General features: G+C 42.7%; 1 protein-coding gene across 2 annotated transcripts in view; it reads left to right on the forward strand.

The window, feature by feature from the left end:
• The first annotated feature begins 5,161 nt into the window (after positions 1-5,161).
• Positions 5,162-22,265, forward strand: part of CLYBL (citramalyl-CoA lyase) — a 255,592-nt gene continuing 238,488 nt past the window's right edge. For both annotated transcript variants that reach the window (XM_059377994.1, XM_059377995.1), the window contains exon 1: positions 5,162-5,284. In XM_059377994.1, coding sequence (XP_059233977.1) covers positions 5,223-5,284 — 62 coding nt within the window. In that variant the 5' untranslated portion in view covers positions 5,162-5,222. The remainder of the gene's footprint in view (positions 5,285-22,265) is intronic.

Below are 22,265 nucleotides of genomic sequence, written 5' to 3' on the forward strand. Positions count from 1 at the left end.
GGCCTAAATTTGAGAGTTTCCTCCTTTCTCCCCAAGAAAGCCAGACACAGCCATAACGTTATCAAAGGCAGTGCCTGCCAGGAGGCGAGGCTGGGAGGGTTTTGTATCCGAGCAGCAGGAGGGATGGATGATCTCAGAGTGTAGTTCTATCTATGCCCCTGTGGAAAATCATTCCACAGAACTTCTAATATGTCTCTTTCTAAGTGCAGCATTCTGAAGTCTTAAACCAGTGGCACTGCCCTTCAGCCTTTGAGACTCAACATTGGTGAAAATAACCTACATCGGCCAGACACTGAAGGAAAGGAAAAATGCGTTATGATAAAGAGCCTTTGATGTTTATAACAACAACAACAAAATAATAATGTGGCTTCATTTTCCTGTTACTGCTTCAAATGGTTTTTTAAGCTTTAAATGGTTACGATAAATCGTGGGTTGATTAGATATTTTCATCCGTGTCTCCTGGGGTGTGACTATTTGCCAAAGGTGTAGTTGAGCCAATACAAAAGCCCAATATTTCTTAGATTAACAGGGAAAGTTATTTGAGTTTCATGATAATTATAAGGCCAAGAGGTAACAATGTAATGCACTTCTACTCGGGAGACCTGTATTTTTTAGGGCAACATTGGTTTAGTCTGGCCCCAGGCAGTACCTTCCCCTAACACATTTAGAGTCCCAGCTGGTTATCCCCTTCTCTGCAAAGTCCCCTGGTTGTCCCGCCTGTCTCAAACAGAGGAAATTCCAGGATTCTTTCTGTTTTTGTATTCCTTTCCCCGTGTCACCAACAGACCTCAGGACCCACCTGTTTTCCCCATTCACCGGCCCACGTCTTTCACTAGACTAAATTGCTTCTTTTTAAAATCTTTTTTTCTTGGGATGCCTGGGTGGCTCTGTTGGTTAATGTCCAACTCTTGATTTTGGCTCAAGTTATAGGGTTGTGAGCTTGAGCCCTGCTTCGAGCCCTGCACTGCGTGTGAAACCTGTCTAAGATTCTCTCTCTGCCCCTTCCTCCCTTCCTATGCACGCGCGCACTCTTTTTCTAAAAAAAAATAAATCTTTTTTTTAATCGTGGTAAAACACAATAACATAACATTTATCATTTTTAACCATTTTAAGTGTATAGTTCAGTAGTGGTAAGAATATTCACACCGTTGTACGATCATCACCACTAACCATCTCCAGAACATTTTTCATATTGTAGAACTGAAATTCTGTGCCCCTTAAACAGTAATTCCCCATCCCACTTCCTCTCAGCCCCTGACAACCCTCACTTTCTGTCTCTATGGATTTAATTACTCTAGGAAACTCCTAGAAGTGGAATCATACACTGTGTATGTGTGTGTGTGTGTGTAGCTTATTTCGTTTACCAAGGTTCATCCATGTTGTAGCATGTTTCTGAATTCAGATAGCTTCTTGAGGAATCATTCAATAAATGCTTAAATTTGTTTGAGTTGAAAAAACGAGGTGGATCTGAATGTAAAGGAATGAGATCTGTAAACAATCTCAAAAGGGAGGAAGTTAGCACAGACAGCCCCATATCAGCAGGGTGGACCGCTGATCCACAGGCGTACACATGCATGGCCGCAGCGCCTGGTACCGCATGGACCTGCTGCTTCACTTCCACCTGCCAGATCTCATGCAGATGTCTCTGCTGAACGATCTCAACCTGGAAATACACAGGCAAAGCAGTTCTGGGAGGAGTGTTTCCAGCTGAGCAGAGTCAATAGTGTGAAAGCCACTACAATGCCGTCAGAATGTACCCCAGACAGGAGTTTCCACGTTGACCAGATACGGATAAGAACTAAACATTCTCTTTGCACTTTTATGTATCTGGTGACCACAGATGGTCTCTGGTCCATATATTTCAAATTGTCTCTTCTATTACCCACACGCTTCCAGGTCAGATGCCTTAGCAGCATATTTTCATTGGGACATGACCTCTGGCCTTGCATGTCTACACAGGTAAGACAGCACATTGGACAGCAGTATTCCTGGAAAGCATTCCTAAACCTGGACAGCTAATCATAACTAAACCTGGAAGTGTTTGCAAATCACAAAAATCCCAGGGTGCCTGGCTGGCTCAGTCAGTACAGCATGTGACCCTTGATCTCAGGGTTGTAAGTTCAAGCCCCATGTTGGGTGTAGAGATTATGTAAATCTTTCAAAAAATCACATAGGGGCACCTGGGTGGCTCAGTAGGTTAAACAGCCGGCTCTTGATTTTGGCTCAGGTTGTGATCTCAGGATCCTGGGATCCAGCCCTGTGTCAGGATCCACGTTCAGTGGGGAGTCTGCTTCCCTCCCTCTCTCCCCCTTTTCCTCTGCTGCTCCCACTCTCATGAGTTCTCTCTCTCTGATACAAATAAATAAATAAATAAATAACTTTAAAAAAATAAATAAGACTCATTTTTAAAAATCACATTAGCACATTCGACTAAATCTAAGCCAAATACATCCCAGCTTAAGTTCCACTTAATTGAATCCTCAAAATGCTGCTTGGTCAGTAGACCATGTGACTCTTGATCTCGGGGTGGTGAGGTCAAGCCCCACTTTGGGTGCAGAGATTAATTAAATAAATGAATACATTTTTAAAAAATGCTATAGTCACCCCAACACCACCCAACACACCCACACCCACAAAAAGCTTGAGAGAGGCTAAGTTGGAATGCACAGAGAAATAGCTCACTTTTATACATTTTTCAAAGACAAATGACCTGTGAACACACTGGGAGGGACCTATAAGGGGCCTGTTCAAGCCAGGGACCCTGAGGCTTAACCTCCTTTGGCTTTGGGTAAATCTGCCTTTGGCTTTTTCTATGCTAAGCATTAGTTGAATTGATTTTTATTTTATTTTATTTTTTGTTAAGAATATTTTCCAACATACACAAAGGCGAGGAACGTGTAATCCATCCCACTCCCACCCTGTGTACCGGCCACCCAGTTTCAATAATTAGCAGTGTTGGTTCATTATTCTAGTCCCCACTCTTGCCACCCCTGAGCTTATTATGCTCCAGAGGTACTGTTTCTGGCCCCTTCTTTCTCAGATCTCTGCAAGGTTTTTACCCTATCAGATTGCCTAATTCAACAGGATAATGAGTCTCTGCTAAATTTCATATTTTTAGAATGTCCTTGGGGCAAACGTGTACTTTTATTTTAGTTTGGAGGCTGTGAATAAAACCAGATTTGACTAGCCTCACAGGAGGAACTCTCAATTCTTTTCTCTATTATATGCGGAAATATGGAAAGTTAATAAAGCTTTATTTTTAAAATATACAAAAATTAGAAAACAATCCTTAAAACCTATGAGTTAGTAATTTCACGAAGGAGCTCAACAAAACCACAGATGTCCTGGTGAGAATGGGCATAGCTACAATTTCTTCAAGCAGAATCTGAAAGATATTGAATCAGCAAATGAGTCACAGGAGGTCCTACTTTACCTAAAAAGCCATGAGGTCCAGGGCATTTTTAATAAAGATAATTACTCATATGGCAGCTCTTGGAGTTATAATGAGGCCGGTGGAACATTTTCATTTTATATTTATTAAATACCTACTGGTTACAAGTCACTCACCCAGGTGCTGGGGGAACACAGCACTGAGAAGATACACCAGGTCCTCATTTTCAAAGAACTCACAGTCTATTCCTAGAGATGGTGTTTTTATTTTATTTTATTTTTTTAAGATTTATTTATTTATTTATTTATTTATTTGACAGAGAGAAAGATCACAAGTAGGCAGAGAGGCAGGCAGAGAAAGAGGGGAGCAGGCTCCCTGCTGAGCAGAGAGCCCGATGTGAGGCTCGATCCCAGGACCCTGAGATCATGACCCGAGCGGAAGGCAGCGGCTTAGTCCACTGAGCCACCCAGGCGCCCGAGATGGTGTTTTTAGACCTGAGAATTAGCTGCCTTTCTAGGAGTGGAACTGCCACACAACTTAAGCCCTGCCCCTTTAACGACCATAGCATACCCTAAAAGCCCACCCCTTTGATCAGTGGACAGCAGTTCCCTTCCACCTAGAGAACCACCAAGGAAAAAGCAAATAAGAAAGTGAGTTCTCAAATCCCCAAATGTTGTGATGAGGGCTGTGATGGAAACCATCAGGTTGCTGTTGGTGGTGAAACAGATTGGGAGGACACTCGATTAGTCAGTGCAGGCCTCTTTGAGCATGCTCAGGTGGCGGATAGTCTAAATGTCCTGGAGGGTGAGGAGGTGTAGCTGTGAGCATTTTGGGGATGGGAGCAGCATGTGGGAAGGCCCTGAATGTGGGGCTATTTGGAGAGATAGGCAGAGGCCAGATCCTGTAAGGCCTTCCTTCAGGGTTGTGGTGAAGAACTTGAATTTTATTCCAAATGCTTCCCAATGGAAGCCATCAAAGGGTTTCAAGAAGGGAATGGACATGATGATGTTAATAACGAGAATTAACACTATCGAGCACTCGCACTCGCTCTGTGTCAGCAAGGTTTTAAGCTCTGTATATACATTAACTCAAGCTATTCTCGTAACAGACCTATGAGGTGAGTCTTATTAATATTCCAACCTCACAGAGGAGGAAACTGAAGCATGGAGAGCCCAAGTGAATTGCCCAAAGTCACACAGCTAGTAAAGTCCGTTTTAATACCTCAGCAGCCCCCCCCACTGGTAAGCCGCAGGAGTTGTATTTGCTGAAAAACTGACAGGAAGGAGTTAGAGTCAAGTGTTGTGTTTGCCGACCGAGTCTTCAGCAAGCATTTCTCTGGCCCTGAAAGTTGCCCACAGCAGTTCTGATCCTATTACAAGCAAGTATGTCCCATAATGGATTAACTGTTGAGACGTGCAGATGGGGATGCTCACGAATTTCTTAGGCAGCTTTTTTAACAATAAAAGCAACTAATCCCTAGAAAATTTGGCCTGTTCTGGTTGGGAAAACGCAAAGTCTCTCAAAGTCGCCTTAAAAAACCCAGAAGCACGGAGAAAACCGGATTCAGTCATCCGAAAAACCGCTCAGCAAGTGTTCAACCACTCCGAGCCCCGGCTCTACCCGCGGTGACAGCGGAGAAGTTTCTGGCAGCAGGGACCGCCCCCTCCCCGCTCCGGGCGGGAACAGGTGCGCCAGGCAGGGGGCGTGGCTTGCGGGGGACTGGGCGCGGCGCTGCTGGGCTTGAGGAGGCGGGGCCACCTGGGGGCGGGACCCCGGGGGCGTGGCGAAACGAGGAAGGACAGGACAGAGGCGGGGCGCGCGCGTCAGGAAGATGGCGCTGCGTCTGCTGTGGAGAGCGCCACATGGAACGCCGGCGGCGGCGCTGCCGAGGCTGTGAGTGCAGGTCCCTGAGTCCCCCGCCACCCAGCCCGGCCTTTCCAGTCCTTGCCGGGAACCCCCCAACCCCCGCCGGCCGGGAGCACCGCGCTTCTCCCGCGCGCCGGCTCGACCTCTGCCAAGGTCGCCGACGCCCCACGAGGGTCGCCTCTCCTGCGCGTGCCGCCCTGTGGGAGGGTCCTTGCTTGGGCCCGGGAAATGGGTACAGGCCTTCGGTGTAGCAGCCCCAGAGCCCACGACGAGTCTCCCCCACACGTGGAAAGCGCGGACGAGCGGCTGTCCTGTGAAAGGGTCCTGGAGGCAGCCTGTGAGAGGCGGCTCGCCTGCGGAGAACCCCTCCGCGCGTGTGTTCGCGCCGCAGCTCCGGGACTGGTCCCCGGACCCCTTTACCTGCCGAAAAATTGCTGAGGACCCCGAAGAGCTTTGCTTGTATTTGTCCGTCTTTACGGGGTGAGGAATTAAAACAGAATTTTTAAAAAGCACTCATTTACAAATGACAAACCCGTAACACGGTAACACAGGTGGAGTGAAAGGGGCGTGGTTTTGTAATTTTGAGACTCTCTCTGGTTTAGTAAAGGACAGCTGGAGTCTCATCGGCTGTCGTGGAGGACGTTGACAAAGCGATTCTGGGCTCAGGCAGACGCTAGCTGGAGACCTCTCAGGCCATCTCGAAGGGTCTCAGGGACGCGCGGGTGCCCTCGGACCCGGCTTTGAGAACCGCTGGTCCTGGTCCAGCAGTTGCCTGTTGGCCAACTGTATGCATACACGTTATCATCTGATTCCTGCACCGCCGTGTGAAGAAGTCGGAAGTCTTCTTTGTATGAGGGAACGGGCTTAGGGAGGCTAAGTGACGCGAAGCAGAGAATGGCAGAGTTTGGTTCCGAAACCAAGTCTGTGGCTCCTGGTCCGAACTTCTCACATTTGCCGCGCTTCCCGACTCACCAGTGTGACCCGCGTTGGCCCTTACCCGGTCCTGTGCATCCACCTTCCCCATTCCTAGAGCAGATCTAGGTGTATGGCCCTGGGCCCAGGAGAGCATCCTGGAACCAGAGATGTGGCTGAGGCCGTATACCCAGACCTTTCCAGAAGGTCCCTGTTCGTTCGTTCTTTCTTTCTTTCTCTCTCTCTCTCTTTTTTTTTTTTAAGATTTTATTTATTTATTTGACACACAGAGAGAGACCACAAGTAGGCAGAGAGAGAGGGGGAAGCAGGCCTCCCCACGGATCAGAGAGCCCCACGCGGGACTCGATCCTAGGACCCCGAGATCATGACCGGAGCCGAAGGCAAAGGCCCAACCCACTGAGCCACCCAGGCGCCCCCAGAAGGTCCCTTTTCTTGCAGGCCAGCGTCTGTGGTCTGTTTAATAATGGGTCCAGTGACCACATGCAGTCACCTACTTATAAGGCGCTTGGGACTCATCTCACAGTGCTCTTTGCCATCCTTATTAGCCCATTGGTTCGTTCTCCACACACTTAACAGATCCTGCTAAGGCTATGGCAGTAGGCTTTCATGCTGGGTGCTTCAGGGAGCCTACACCCGGGGTAAATCCTCCGGCTTTCCGCCCCTTCAGAACACACACAAATGGGAGAAGTAAAGGTGCCAAATGTCAACTTAGAATGAGTTTGCTTACAGATGCCTTAATTTCTGCCTGAGGTGGGCATGCTCCTGGTGACTTTTTCCTTCTGGTTTTACAGTATTAGCACCATTGCCAGTAGGCAGGGACCATTCCTGACTTGTCTACGGAGTCTTCAATATTTTCCCCTGTTGTAGTGGTGGCCTTGAGGTTTTCCCTTCCATCCTGTCTCTGGCCCTGTCTGTAGCTCCTGCTCAGAGGAGCTAAATACCTGGCCCTTAGGTTGGGGGAACATAACTCCCCACTCCTAGAGGTACTATTGGTAGGCATGTTTTTTAAGCCCTCTCCAGTGAAGAGCAAAGAAACATATGTGTGAATAGTAACCCATGCATATATTATAAACACCTGTATTTTTAAGGGAAGCTCTAAGCCCAAGGTGGGGCTTGAACTCACAGCCCTGAGATCGAGTCACGTGCTCTGCAGACTAAGCCAGTAGGCGCCCCTAAATATTTCTATATGTAATTACTGTGTCTATATTAGGCTGAACCTGAGTTCATACTACTCCAGTTCTAATCCATTACCACATGGATCATTCTAGCCTCCTCCCTTTGTTTCTTAATAAATTTTTACTGCTACAGTTAGAAACCTGGCCTTCCCCCCTCCCCACCACCACCAAAAAAAGAAAAGAAACCATCTACCATCCAATTTCAGCATACACATATAGCAGTATTTGAATTGTTAGACCATACTCCATGGGGAAAAACTATCAATTAAAAGTACAGTGCTTATGTGTAGTTCCTTTTCCTTTAATAGGCTCCACTCATTTCCTTGGTTGCTTAGGTTGGTGCCTTTTCCTCCCACCCCTTCAGTGAGGTTGTGATACAGGTAGATTCCCTTGTCAGTTTGCATTCTTTCCTGGGATCCCCCAACCCCCCATGTGAATTTTTTTAATTGCATATATTAAGGTTTGCTCTTTTAGCTATAAAATTCTATGGTTTTTGACAAATGCATAGTATCATGTATCTACCATAACAGTATTATACAGAATTGTTCTATTTCCCTAAAAATCCCTCTGTTCATCCATCCTGCTTCCCTCCAAACTCCTGGCAAGCACTGATCATGTTCTTGTCTCTAAAGTTTAGCCTTTTCCATAATGTCATATAATTGGAGTCATATATAGTCATATAGTCCCTTTAGACAGTTTTTCTTCACTTAGCAATGTGCATTAAGGTTCCTCTATGTCTTTCTCATGGCTTCTTAGCTCATTTTCTTTTGTTGCTGAATATTCAATTTCAGAGATGTTTCATAGGGTTTTTTTTTTTTTTTAAATTTTTATTTATTCAGGGGCACCTGGGTGGCTCAGTGGGTTAAGCCTTCGGCTCAGGTCATGATCTCAGGGTCCTGGGATCAAGCCCCCAAATCGGGCTCTTGGCTCGTCAGGGAGCCTGCTTCCTCCTCTCTCTCTGCCTGCCTCTCTGCCTACTTGTGATCTTTGTCTGTCAAATAAATAAATAAAATTTAAAAAAAACCCACAATTTTTATTTATTCATTTGAGAGAGAGAGAGAGAGAGCATGAGCATGAGCAGCAGAGAGGGGCAGAGGGAGAGGGAGAAGCAGGCTCCCAGCTGAGCAGGGAGCCTGATGTGGGACTCCATCCCAGGACCCTTGGGATCATGACCTGAGCTGAAGGCAGATACTTAACCGACTGAGTCACTCAGGCGCCCCGAGATGTTTCATAGTTAATCTGTTTATCTGTTCAGCCACTGAAGGACATTTTAGTTGCTTCTATCAAGGTTTGATAAAGCTGCTCTAAACATTCTTGTGCAAGTTTTCTGTGTGCATAAGTTTTCAAATTAATTGAGTAAATACCTAGGAGTATGATTGTTTGTTGAAAGTACAAATTTGGTTCTGTAAAAAAAACTACCAAACTATGTTCCAAGGTGCTGTGCCATTTTGCATTCCCATCATCAATGAACGTTCCTGTTGCAGTGCATCCTTGCCAGCATTTAGTATTGTCAATTAAAAAAATTTTGTTTTGGGCGCCTGGGTGGCTCAGTGGGTTAAGCCGCTGCCTTCGGCTCAGGTCAAGATCTCAGGGTCCGGGGATCGAGTCCCGCATCGGGCTCTCTGCTCAGCAGGGAGCCTGCTTCCCTTTCTCTCTCTCTCTGCCTGCCTCTCCGTCTACTTGTTTTTTTTTGTTTAGTCATTCTAATAGGTGTGTAGTGGGATCTGTTGTTGTTTTAATGTTCTTTTAACTTGAAATTCCTTGGTGTCAGCTGATGTTGAGCATCTTGTCATGGGTTTATTTGGCATTTGTGGGTCATCTTTGGTGACCTGTCTGTTTAGATCTTCTGCCTATTTCCTGGATTGTTTTCTTTTTTCTTTTTCTTTTTTTTTTTTTTTTTTTTTTAAGATTTATTTATTTATTTGACAGACAGAAATCACAAGGAGGCAGAGAGGAAGGAAGGCAGAGAGAGAGGAGGAAGCAGGCTCCCTGCTGAGCAGAGAGCCCGATGCGGAGCTCGATCCCAGGACCCTGGGATCATGACCTGAGCTGAAGGCAGAGGCTTTAACCCACTGAGCCACCCAGGCATCCCTGGATTGTTTTCTTATTGTTAAGTTTTTAAGTATTTTTTGCGTATCATAGATATGTCTTTTGTAAGATATGTTTTGCCAGTATTTTCTCCCATCTGTGACTAGTCTTTTCATTCTCTTTTTTTTTTTTTTTTAAAGATTTTTCATTCTCTTAACAGTATCTTGCACAGAGTAGAAGTTTTTTATTTTAATGAAGTCATGATTATTTTTTTCTTTCATGGACCATGTATTTGACATTGTTTGTTTGTTTGTTTAAGATTTATTTTGAGAGAGGGCAGGGAGAGAATCCTCAAGCAGACTCCCTGCTGAGCACAGAGCCTGAAGCCAGGCCAGATCCCAGGACCTTGAGATCAATACCTGAGCCGGAACCAAGAGTGGGATGCTTAACCCGCTGAGCCACCCAGGCACCTCTGCTTTTGCTAATATATTTAAGAACTCATTGCCAAATTCAAAGTCACATAGGTTTTCTCCTGTATTTTCTTCTAAAAATTCTACAGTATTACCTTTTATACTTAGGTCTGTGATCCATTGTAAGTTATTTTTGTTATTAATGGATACTGGATTTTGTCAAGTTCTTTTTCTGCATCAATTGATACGAACATATGATTTTCCTTGTTAACCTTTTGATGTGGTAGATTACATTACCTGATTTTTGAATGTCAAACCAGCCTTGTATACCTGGAGTAAATCCTATGTGGTTGTGGTGTATAATTCTTTTTAGACATTGTTGGATTTGATTTGCTAATATTTTCTTGAGGGTTTTCCATTTATGTTCATGAGAGATTGGTCTGTAGTTTTCCTTTTAAGTGGCATGTTTATTGAGTATTGGTTTCTGTATGTCTCATGTCTTTTTTTGTTCCTCTGTTCCTTCCTTACTGCTTTCTTACGCATTAAGTGAATATTTAAAATTTCTTTAATGATTTTTAACTATTTTTTTTATTCTTAATTGTAATTTTAAAGGATTTATTTTGAGTGGTTACTCTAGGGCTAATCATATATATTTTTAAAAAAGAATTATCGTAAAATAAAATATATGTAACATAAACTTTGTTATTTTAACCATTGTAGGTGTGCAGTTTAGTGGCATTATTGCATTCACACTGTCCTGCAACCATTACCACTATTTCCAAGATTTGTTCATCACTCCAAACAGAAACTCTGTACCCGGTTGAGCAATAGCTTCTTACCTAACACCTGGTAATCTCTAATCTACTTTCTGTCTCTCTGAATTTGCTTATTCTAGATATTTCATGTAACTGGAATCATGAAATTTTTATTCTTTTGTTTCTGGCTTATTTCACTTTGCATAATGTTTTCAAGAATCATTCATATTGTAGCACGTATCAGAATTTCATTCCTTTTTATGGTTTGATAACATTCCATTGTATTATTGCATCTTAACTTATAAGAATCGACTTTTGATTTATACTAACTTAATTCCAGAAGATAGAGAAGTATTCCTTCTATATAGTTATATTTCCTTTCCTTTCCTTTTTCTTCTTTTTTAAGATTGATTTATTTAGGGGCGCCTGGGTGGCTCAGTGGGTTAAGCCTCTGCCGTTGGCTCAGGTCATGGTTTCAGGGTCCTGGGATCTGCTCAGCAGGGAGCCTGCTTCCTTCCGTCTCTCTGCCTACTTGTGAACTCTGTCTCTGTCACATAAATAAATAAAATCTTAAAAAAAAAAGATTGATTTATTTGAGAGAGAGAGAGAGAGAGAGCGCGTGTGTGCAGAGAGGGAGCTGAGGGAGAGCACATGCGATCTCTCTCTCTGAGGGAGAGAATTTCAAGCTGACTCCTGGCTGATGGTATTATAGTTAAACATATTATATTTATATGTTACAAACCCATATATACATTGTTGTAGTTTTACTTATATAATTTTATGTCTTTTATTTGTATTTATTTATTTATGTTTGAAGTAGACTCCACACCTAGCATGGGGCTTGAACTCATGACCCTGAGATTGAGTGGCATGTACTACCAACTGGGCCAGCCAGGTACCCCAATTTTATGTCTTTTAAAGAAACTTAGAGAAGGGGATGCAAGTACACACACACTTTATAATATGTGTTACAGTTACCTTTTTATTTACTATTTCTGGTTCTCTTCATTTGTTCTTGTTGATTCGGATCACCATCTGGTGCCATTTTTATTTTATTTTATTTTTTATTTATTTATTTTTTTGCCTAGTACATCTTTGCTCTCACTCATTGGTAAATATATTACATTTCTATATGTTATAGACCTAACAACACAGTTATGTAATGTCCTCTTGTATAGTTTTTTTTTAAAGTTAAGTAAGAGAAGAAAGGAGCAGGAATATGCATTTACACTTAATTACTTTACCACGTCTGTGTGTGCATGTGTTGTGCATGTGTGTGAATTTGCATTACTGTCCGGGATCACTTACTTTCAGCCTGAAGAACTTTGTTTAGTATTTCTTGTAAGGTGGGTCTGATAGCAACAGCCTTACACATGTATGTGGCCTTTTAGAATCCCAGGAAAATGTCAGAGCTTTTCAAAACTGTGTATGGACAGTTTTTTCATTGTCCAGCTTTTCCTTTTTAAAAAAATCATATGTTTCAGGTATATAGCTTTAAAATTTGACATCTGCATATACTACAAAGCGACCACCACAAGTCTAGGGACATACAGTTGCCCTCTTAGCCCATTTTGCTAATCCCCTATGCCCTTAACCCATAACCACTAGTCTATTCTCTATATGAGGTTACTTTTGTTTTGTTCATTTCTTTTGCCTTTTGGATTCCACATATGAGTAAGATCTTATAGTAATTCTCTTTATCCAACTGACTTATTTTGCTTGACGTAATACCCTCAAGATCCATCCATGTTGCTGCAAATGGCAAGATTTCATTCTCTTTTATGGCTGAGCATGGCTTCATTGTATATAACACATCTTTATCCATTCATCTACTGATGGACATTTTATTTCTTTATCTTGGCTATTAAACTGTGCTTCAGTGGACATAGCAATAAACAGGAGTGTATATATTTTTTTAAAAACTAAAGTTTTCCGGGCGCCTGGGTGGCTCAGTGGGTTAAGCCGCTGCCTTCGGCTCAGGTCATGATCTCAGGGTGCTGGGATCGAGTCCCGCATCGGGCTCTCTGCTCAGCAGGGAGCCTGCTTCCCTTCCGCTCTCTCTGCCTGCCTCTCCGTCTACTTGTGATTTCTCTCTGTCAAATAAATAAATAAAATCTTTAAAAAAAACAAAACCAAAAACTAAAGTTTTCCTATTCTTTGGATAAATACCCCGAAGTAGAATAACTGGGTCATATGGTAGTTCTTGTCTTAATTTTTTGAGGAATCTCTATACTGTTTTCTAGTAGCTCTACCAGTTTATAATCCTACCAACAGTGTGTGAGGGTTCCCTTTTCTCTACATCCTCTCCCACGTGTGTTATTTTTTGTCATTTTTGATAGTAGCTATTTTTACAGGTATTAGGTGATACCATGTTTTGGTTTTGAGTTGCACTTCCCTAGTAACTACTGATGTTGAACATCTTTTCATGGACCTGTTGGCCATCTGGATGTTTTCTTTGGAGTAATAGCTATTCAGCTCCTCTCCCCATTTCTTAATCAGGTTGTTTTTTGTTGTTGTTGAGTTGGATTAATTCGTTTTATGTATTTTGCATATTAACCCCTTACTGGATATGTGGTTTGCAGATATTGTTACTTATTCATTAGGTTGCCTTTTCATTTTCCTGAAGGTTTCTTTTGCTGTGCTGAAGCTTTTTATCTTGAGATAGTCCCATTTATTTATTTTTGCTTTTGTTTTTCTTGCCTTTGAAGTCTCATCCACAAAGATGTTGCTAAGACTGATGTCAGAGGCTTTACCACCTATGTTTTCTTCTAAGAATTTTATGGTTCCAGGTCTTATGTTCAAGTTTTTTTTTTAAAGATTTTATTTATTTGACACAGAGAGAGATCACAAGTAGGCAGAGAGGCAGGCAGAGAGAGGTAGGGAAGCAGGCTTCCTGGTGAGTAGAGAGCCCCACTCGGGGCTTGATCCCAGGACCCTGAGATCACGACCTGAGCCAAAGGCAGAGGCTTAACCCTCCCAGGTGCCCCTACATTCAGGTTTTTAATCCACTTTGAGTTAATTTTTGTGTATGGAGTAATATAGTGGTCTAATTTCATTCTTTTGCATCGGGCTATCCAGTTTCCCCAACACTATTTATTGAAGAGAATGTTCCTTCTCCATTGTGTATTCTTGGCTCCACCTTTTCCTTTTAAGCTTTTGGTTAGCCTATTCTTTGCTCTATTATCTGCCATTTCAGGTAGTGGTGATGTTAAATAATTGCTTCTGATTTGACAAACACCGTCAGGAAAAATGCAGTCCCACTGTTTGGGCTCTGAGCTGGGTGAGTCTTGCAGGTGGGGTTTCCCAGGGAACTATCATATAGGTCAAATAGTGTCAGTTCTCTGTAAATGGTGCTTTGAAAGAGCTCCAGCCCTGCCTTGCCTCCTCCAGTGGCTGCTAGGTCGATGGTTTTAGACCATGATTGTGGCTTTTGGTTTTCAAGGCTACCTCCCAACTGGGAAGAGGGAGTGGGTATGTTTAAAAAAACAAAACAAAACAAAACAAAAAAACCCACATAGTTTGTTCTTATACTGAGATTTGTCCATGTTTTTTGAAGAAATGTTCCTATATTGCTGCAAGCCTTTGATTAATTTTTAGAGTTCTTAAAAAGGTTGATTTTGACAATTTTTGCCAGTATTCTCGTTGCTTTTATGGGTTTTTGAAGGTCCTTTCTCTGCAATTTTGTTGAAGTCACCCCTGCTTAGAATTTCGATCAATAATGGATTTGAGGGGTGCCTGGGTGGCTGATTCTTACGAGATGCTCAGGTTAAGCATCTGCCTTCAGCTCAGGTCATGATCCTAGAGTCCCAGGATTGAGCCCCACATTGGGCTTTCTGCTCAGTGGAGAGCCTGCTTCCACTTCTCCCTCTGCCTGCTGCTCTGCCTGCTTGTGCTCTCTCTCTTTGTCAAATAAATAAATAAAATCTTAAAAAAAAAAAAAAGAATGGATTTGAATGTATAAAATGGGTTTTTTTTAGTATTTATTGTGGTGATCATGTGGCTTTTCTTCTTTAGTGTGTTAATGTGATGAATTAGATTGATTTTTTAAAAGATTTTATTTATTTATGACAGAGAGAAAGCAAGAGCGAGAGCACAAACAGGAGGAGCAGCAGAGGGAGGGGGAAAACAGGGAGAACAGGCTTCCCGCTGAACAGGGAGGCCAACGCGGGGCTCGATCCAGGGACCCTGAGACCATGAGCTGAGCCGAAGGCAGACGCTCAACTGGATGAGCCACCCAGGTGCCCCTAGATTGATTTTTAAAGTTAGGCTAATCTTGCATTCCTGGAATAAACCCTATTTGATCATGATATATGCCTCTTTTTTTTTTGTAAGATTTTATTTATTTATCTGAGAGACAGCATGTGGGCAGGGGCAGAGAGAGAGGGAGAAACAGACTTCCTGCTGAGTGACAAGCCTGAAGTGGAGCTCCATCCCAGGACACAGCGGAGATCCTGACCCAAGCTGAAGTCAAATGCTTGACTGACTGAGCCACCCAGGCGCCTCATGATGTATTATTTTTATATATTGTTGAATTGAATTTAACATTTTGTTAAAGGTGTTTGCATCTTTGCTCATAAACATTAGCCTATAGTTTGGGGTTTTTGTTTTTTTGTTTTTGTTTTTGTTGTTTTTTGTATTGTCTTGTTCTGGATTGGTATGGGAATAATAATGGCTATATAGAATTCATTGGAGAGTGTTCTATTTTCTTGAATGAGCTGGCAGTATCTTTACTTAAATGTTTGTGCCTGGAGTTTTCTTTGTAGGAAAAATTTTTAACTACAAATTCAGTTTCTTCTTCTTTTTTTTTTTTTTTTTAAAGATTTTATTTATTTATCTGACAGAGATCACAAATAGGCAGAGAGGCAGGCAGAGAGAGAGAGGAGGAAACAGACTCCCTGCTGAGCAGAGAGCCCGATGCGGGGCTCAATCCCAGGACCCTGAGATCATGACCTGAGCTGAAGGCAGAGGCTTTATTTAACCCACTGAGCCACCCAGGCGCCCCGACAAATTCAGTTTCTTTAGTAAGGCTACTCAGGTATCCACTTCTTCTTGAGTGACCCTTGGTTGGTTGGTCAGCCAAATTCAAGGAATTTGTCCACTTCATCTAAGCTGTTGGATTCATGGACATAGAGTTGTTCATGATAATCCCTTATCCTTTTTCTTACAGCTTTATGAGGTATAATTTATATATAATAAAATTCATCTTAAGTGTGCAATAATCTTTAGTAAATTCATAGATTTGTGCATCCATCACCACAGTCCCTTTTTAGATCACCCCCCCCCCCAAATTTCCATCATCCCCCAAACTCCTTCAAGCCCATTTGCAGTTAGCCCTTACTCCCACTGCTGTCCCTAGCATTCTTTTAATGGTCATACAGTCAGTAGTCATGTGCCCTCTCTCTCTGATATTTTTAATTTTTTTCTCTCCTTTTCGTTGACTGGTTTGCCAGAGTTTTGTCAGTTTAATTGATCTTTGTAAAAAACCATCTTTTAGGGTTTTAGTTTTATTGATTTTTTTTCCCCATTTTTCTGCTTTCTGTTTCATTGATTTATGTTCCTATCTTTATAATTTCCTATCTTAAGCTTACTTTGGGTTTAATTTGCCCTTTTCTTCTTGTTTCTTAAGGTGGAAATTTAGACCTTCCTACTTTCTTTTTATTTATTTATTTATTTCACAGACAGAGATCACAAGTAGGCAGAGAGAGAAGGGGAAGCAGGCTCCCTGCTGAGCAGAGAGCCCGATGCGTGGCTCGATCCCAGGACCCTGGGATCATGACCTGAGGCGAAGGCAGAGGCTTTAACCCACTGAGCCACCCAGGCGCCCCCCTACTTTCTTAATATAAGCATTTAATAATAAATTGTCCTCTAAAGTTTGTTTTAACTACTTCTGGCAAACTGTAGGAATTTGCTGATCCCTATACTCTCTTCTTACTTCTTATCTTGATGCTCTCCTTTCTAAAGTAGTTAGTAATAAAACTCTTAAAGGAACTACCTCTTGCTTTGCAGTATCAGGTTAGAGAGGAATCTGGTATGGAAGAAAATAAATGAAGACAGGTTAGAGAGGGACAGATACAAACTAAGGATCTGAGACTGGGTAAGCAAGAATGAACAGTATGTGAGGAAGCAGCAGGGTTGTGTAAGTGGCTGAGGGAGCTTTGATGGGGCTACTTCTCAGAGGTCCTGGTAGTCCCTTTTATACAGTTGGCCTCAGTTTTGAAGATTTTTAAGATTGTGGCGACAACCACTGTTGTCCTTCTGTACTACTGTGGGGCCGTTAAAGGAAGAAGGGAGGGAAGGAATTAAAAGGGAGTTTGGAAAGGGAGAAGAGAGGTATAGAGGGGAGGACAGAAGCAGTGAGAGAGAAAGGAGAAAAACCTTTATAGAAAGAATGCTGAAAAGCAGGCAGGTATTAAAAAGGACTGAGAAATTTTTAAGTGATCTTTGAAAAGAGCTCAGAATAAGAATGAATATGTGTGGGGCGCCTGGGTGGCTCAGTTTTTCAGTGTCATCCTTCAGCTTAGGTCATGATCCCAGGACCCTGGGTTTGAGCCCCACATCGGGCTCCCTGCTCTGCGGGGAGCCTGCTTCCTCCTCTCTCTCTCCCTGCCTCTCTGTCTACTTGTGATCTTTGTCAAATAAATAAATAAAATCTTAAAAAAAAAAAGAATATGTGTACTTTGCCACTTGAACTGTTATTAATAGGTCAACGTAGAATGTTAGTTATTTTGAAGTATTTTTTGGCTTCATTTGAAATTGACTTTCCCGAGTACATGGTAAGAAGCTAAAAGGGGGTGCTGTAAACAAAAATTATGTTTTGGGTCGTAATGGAGAAAGTAATATTAAGTGGTCCAGGGAGGCAAGGGACCAAACCATTTCAGCTTGCCTGCAAAACTATCCTGGTTTTAGCTGTGAAAGTCCCACATTCCAGGAGGCCTCTCTGTTCCAGACACAGCAGGATAGTTATTCGCTCTAGAGACAGAGAAGTGAAGGACTGAAAGATGCAGTGAAGATGGCCAGAGAGTAGACCCGAAGTTCGAGAACTGGAGCTGAAGACTTCCAGAATGACTTCCCAAGAGAATGGAATGGGACAGAGTACTCCACATGTTTTAATGGAGAAAGAAGGGCCTCTGTTGGAGGCCGAGAGAGGAGAAAGAGGAAGGAGACTCTGGGCATATAGGAAATATCATGGGGGGTACACAGATCAGGAATAGCGGACATGTCCTCAGGCTGGACAGAGGAGTTGGTGGGAAATGGGGTATCCCAGAGCAAAAACTAGTGGGCCGTAGCCACGCCGGTGAGCAAGCACGGAACGCGGGGGCTGGGACTGAACAGGTGCATGGGCAGTTCCTCCTGGAGAAGGCATCCCTGCAAGGGGAGATGCCCAGGACGGTGCTGTTTGTTAAAGCAAGGCTGTGCCGAGACTGCACAAGAGCATACATAGCCTTTGCCTGTGGATCCAGTCCAGCTGTGTCGGGCTTTGCTCCCACTGTACTGTTTCTGTGTCATGGAGTTTTGCTGTGAACTAGAACCACCTGTGTGGGTTCAGGCCAAGAAAAAGGACATTGGGTAACCCGTATAGTTTCTGCGGATGAGGCTAAGGAGTAGAGGAAAAGCTGGGACCTGAAGATGAATTCTTTCTTTTTTTTTAAGAAGTATTTTCAGCAATTTTTAAAAGATTTTATTTATTTATTTGACAAGGAGATCACAAGTAGGCGGGTCTGGGGGGAAGCAGGCTCCCTACTGAGCAGAGAGCCTGATGTGGGGCTCCATCCCAGGACCCTGAGATCATGACCGAGCCAAAGGCAGAGGCTTAACCCACTGAGCCACGCAGGCGCCCATGAAGATGAATTCTTGACTGAAAACCCGTTACCCTCGATGCTCTTCGCCCCATGCATCCATAGGGGAGTTGAGGACAGTTTCACCACATGTGGTTTCTTTACTCCCCTCTGAATAACTGTGGCCACCAAAGTCTCTGCCTCTTAAGGAACTCTCTCCGTTTTGCAGAATGTTTGAGAGGCATATGCACCTTATGATTCTAGAAATACTCCATGGTGGTGTGTTGAGGATGGAGTATTCCCTGAAGTTACATTCGAGGCTTAGGAAGTGAACATATGTGCTTGGTTGTGGACGAGCCTGGTGGAGGGCATCCTACATGGTCAGTGAGATCGCATCCATGGAGTGGCTGCCACCGCCCGGCATCTGCACTTCGCTGCAGTGCTTGCTCTCTCCAGTTAGCGGCTTTAAACAGCCAGGGTCCGCTTGATGTCATTTCTAAGAACAGTCTTTGGTCACAGTTTACCTTCACTGCATGTTGTGGTGGCTGATATATAGGAGCTGCTATTTTATGTGTGACTCCCTGTGAGGAAGTCCACAAATGCACGCGGCTAAAATTTTAGGAAGTCAGGGAGAAGAAAGCTGGGCTTCTTGGTTATTGGTAGGTTTGATAAATATTCTTAAGACTGGAAGAGTTGTTAATTGTAAAAACATTAGGCTTTCATGCCCCTGAGTGCAACTGGAGTTGTGTTTTATTGTTACATTTTGCTTCATTATTCCTGTACACATTGCTCATGATCTTGCCAGGTTAAGTTTAGAACTGTATTAGTTAATTAAAAAAAAAAAATCAAGGAAATAATGTTCAGGTTTTCATACAGGTCACTTGGGGATGAATTTAAATCCATTGTAATTAAAACAGGTTTAATTTATTTCATGTTGTTACTTGAGTGTTTAATGGCTTATCAGTTAAATAACTCATTTGAACATTGTAGGTAATAAATGAGCTCCAGAACTGAGACTCATTCCTTCCTTACTCCTTCTCTCCCTCCCTCCTTCCTTCCTTTCTTTCCCCACCCTCCCTCCCTGCTTTCTTCCCTTCTTTCCTTTTCCCACTATAAGCCAGTTTTAAGGTGGCTTTTTATTTAGTTGCTTTGATTTTATGTTTTGGTTAACTTTGAGGATGTTAACCTAATCTTGGAGCACTGATATTCACTCTCGTTCTATGACTCTTATCACATATATCTGTATGTATATAATGCCGGTTATCCATTTAAACTATTGCCAAGTTTTCTCTCTTGGGAAAGCAGAGATAAATGTCCCTACACCCATATCTCTATGGTTACTCATACTCATGTACTTGAAGGTGAATTTTTGTATGTGAACTTCCTGCATCAAGGAGTATGGACATTTTAAGTCTTTTGATTCTGGTTTTCAAATCACCTGCCAGAAAGGTGAAAGATACCTGGATTGCAGTGTGCCCTTTGGAGGTTCATCTGCTCATTTTTCTTGGCATCAGCAGGCCCATGCACAGTAAAGTAGGGATAGACTATCTTGCTGGTCACACTGCTGGCAGCTCCAGGCCTAGAAAGAATCTCATCCCCTGGCTGTCAGTCAGGGGCGGCTTTTCTGTCTGTGGTGTTGGCTGTCACACTGACCTTGCTTGTAGGTGGTTCTGTAAACAGCTATGAAATTTTACCTCTTCTACAAGTTCTCTCTTGAATTACACCATATGTAATGTCTTCCTCTTCGACTTTTGAGATTGACAGAGGTGCTTGATTTCATAATAAAGGATCCAGAGTCAGTTTCTGTGAGAAAGTCAAAATTCTGTTTTAATAGGATGCTAGTACAGGCAAGTCTTACTTGTTTCCCTTCACTGTGTTCTGGCCAAGAAGATAAAGTAACTGTAGTATTTTGTTAGTATTTGCAGGATACTTTTCAAATATGAATATTCAGAACATGCGTATATTGAAATTTTTATTTTAAAAAAATTCTTTTAAATTTTATTTATTTGGAAAAGAGAATGAGAACGGGACAACATGAGCAGAGAGGGGCAGTGCAAAGGGAGAGGGAGAAGCAGGCTCTCCACTGAGTAACAAGCCTGATGCTGGGCAGGATTCCAGGACCCTGGATCATGACCTGAGCCAAAGGCAGGTGCTTAATGGACTGAGCCACCCAGACACCCCGAAATCATGTAGATTTTAGAAGACACTTTCTACTTTATTGCCCTACTTGCTACCTTCAGTAAAATTAGGGTCACAATTTAGTGGTAGATTATGTTCACTGTTTGAAAGTTCTACATTGCTAAAAAATTGAATTAAAAAAATAAGGGATCCTGGCGCCTGGGTGGCTCAGTCGTTAAGTGTCTGCCTTTGGCTCAGGTCATGATCCGAGTCCTGGGATTGAGTCCCACATCAGGCTCCCTACTCTGCGGGAAGCCTGCTTCTCCCTCTCCCACTCCCTCTGCTGTATTCCCTCTCTCACTGTGTCTCCCTCTGTCAAATAAATAAATAAAATCTAAAAAAAAAAAAGGGGGATTCTATGAACATTTAAAAAGTTTTATGTATTTTTAAATTTAAATTCAGTTAATTAACATATGATGTATTATTTGTTTTAGGGGTACAGGTCTGTGATTTGAACCTTTTGACAGTTTATATGGTCATTTAAAAATACCTCACATGTGTACATTTGTACTGCTTTACAAGTAGTGCATGCTTATTTTAAAGCACACTTACCTTGTCTTCTTATTCAGTCTCACAGTATCACTTACGAGAAGGATGATATGTCCTTTTTGATATACGTATCAAGGACAATATTATTTTTGGCCAAATACAAAAGTTTAAGAAATTAAAAGTAACAACAACAAAAAAATCTGTGCCAAATGCTATTTTCATACAGAGGCACTGGAGGGCGCTCTAGCAATGGGAGATGTAAATTGTCTCCTTAACAAACATGCCTCTTGCAGAAAGAATAGTGGAAAAAAACAAATGTTTTTCTGTCGCTTAAAAAAATTTTTTAAATTAAGTCATCTCTGTGTCTAACGTGGGGCTCGAACTCACGGTCCTGAGGTCAAGAGTTACATGCTCTAGTGACTGAGCCAGCGAGGCTCTTCTGTCACTTTTTAGGACATATGAAAGACGCATATATGGCAGAGGAAATATTTCTCTACTGAACTTTTCCCTTGAAAAGTTTATAAGAAACTTAAAAAGTAGGTCTGTGCCCCGGGGCTCCTTATTACTCCTCCCTCTGTTGGCTCCATCCAGCCATATTGCCTCCTTGGCAGAGCTCTGTCTCTGGCCTGGGGCACTCTGCTCCTTCAGGTCTTTCCTCAGATGTCACCCATGGGAGAGGTGTTTCCCCACAGCCCTAGACAACATAGCAAACCCCCCAGCCCCAGCTCGACTCCACAGTCTCTTCTCCCTCATCCTACCTGATGCTTTTTTCATAGCATTCATTTCCACCTGACATATTACACATTTATCATCTGTCTCCCTCCATCATCCCCTGTCCCCCGTATATTCATGAGAATAGGCACTTGTTCTGTTTGTCCCATTGCTATAGACCCGAGTCTTGAAATGGTTCTTGGCACATAATAAGTGCCCAATATAAATTTGCCGAATAAAAAAACAGATTTGGGGGCGCCTGGGTGGCTCAGTCAGTTAGGTATCTGACTCTTGATCTCAGCTCAGGTCTTGACCTCAGGGTCATGAGTTCAAGGCCCATGTGGAGCCTACTTAAAAAAATAAAGAGGATTTTAGTATTGAAGATAGTGCTTCTGGAAATTAGTGCCTTTTTTTTTCTCATTGTAGTAAAATATACATAACAAATTTATCTTAAATTTATCTCATTTTTAAATTTTTATTTTTTTAGAAATGGAGGGAGAGAGAGAGGGATATGGGGAGGGATAGAGCAAGCTCCACACCCAATTTAGAGCCCT

Source organism: Mustela nigripes, chromosome 15, assembly GCF_022355385.1.
Source record: "Mustela nigripes isolate SB6536 chromosome 15, MUSNIG.SB6536, whole genome shotgun sequence".
Lineage (NCBI taxonomy): Eukaryota > Metazoa > Chordata > Mammalia > Carnivora > Mustelidae > Mustela > Mustela nigripes.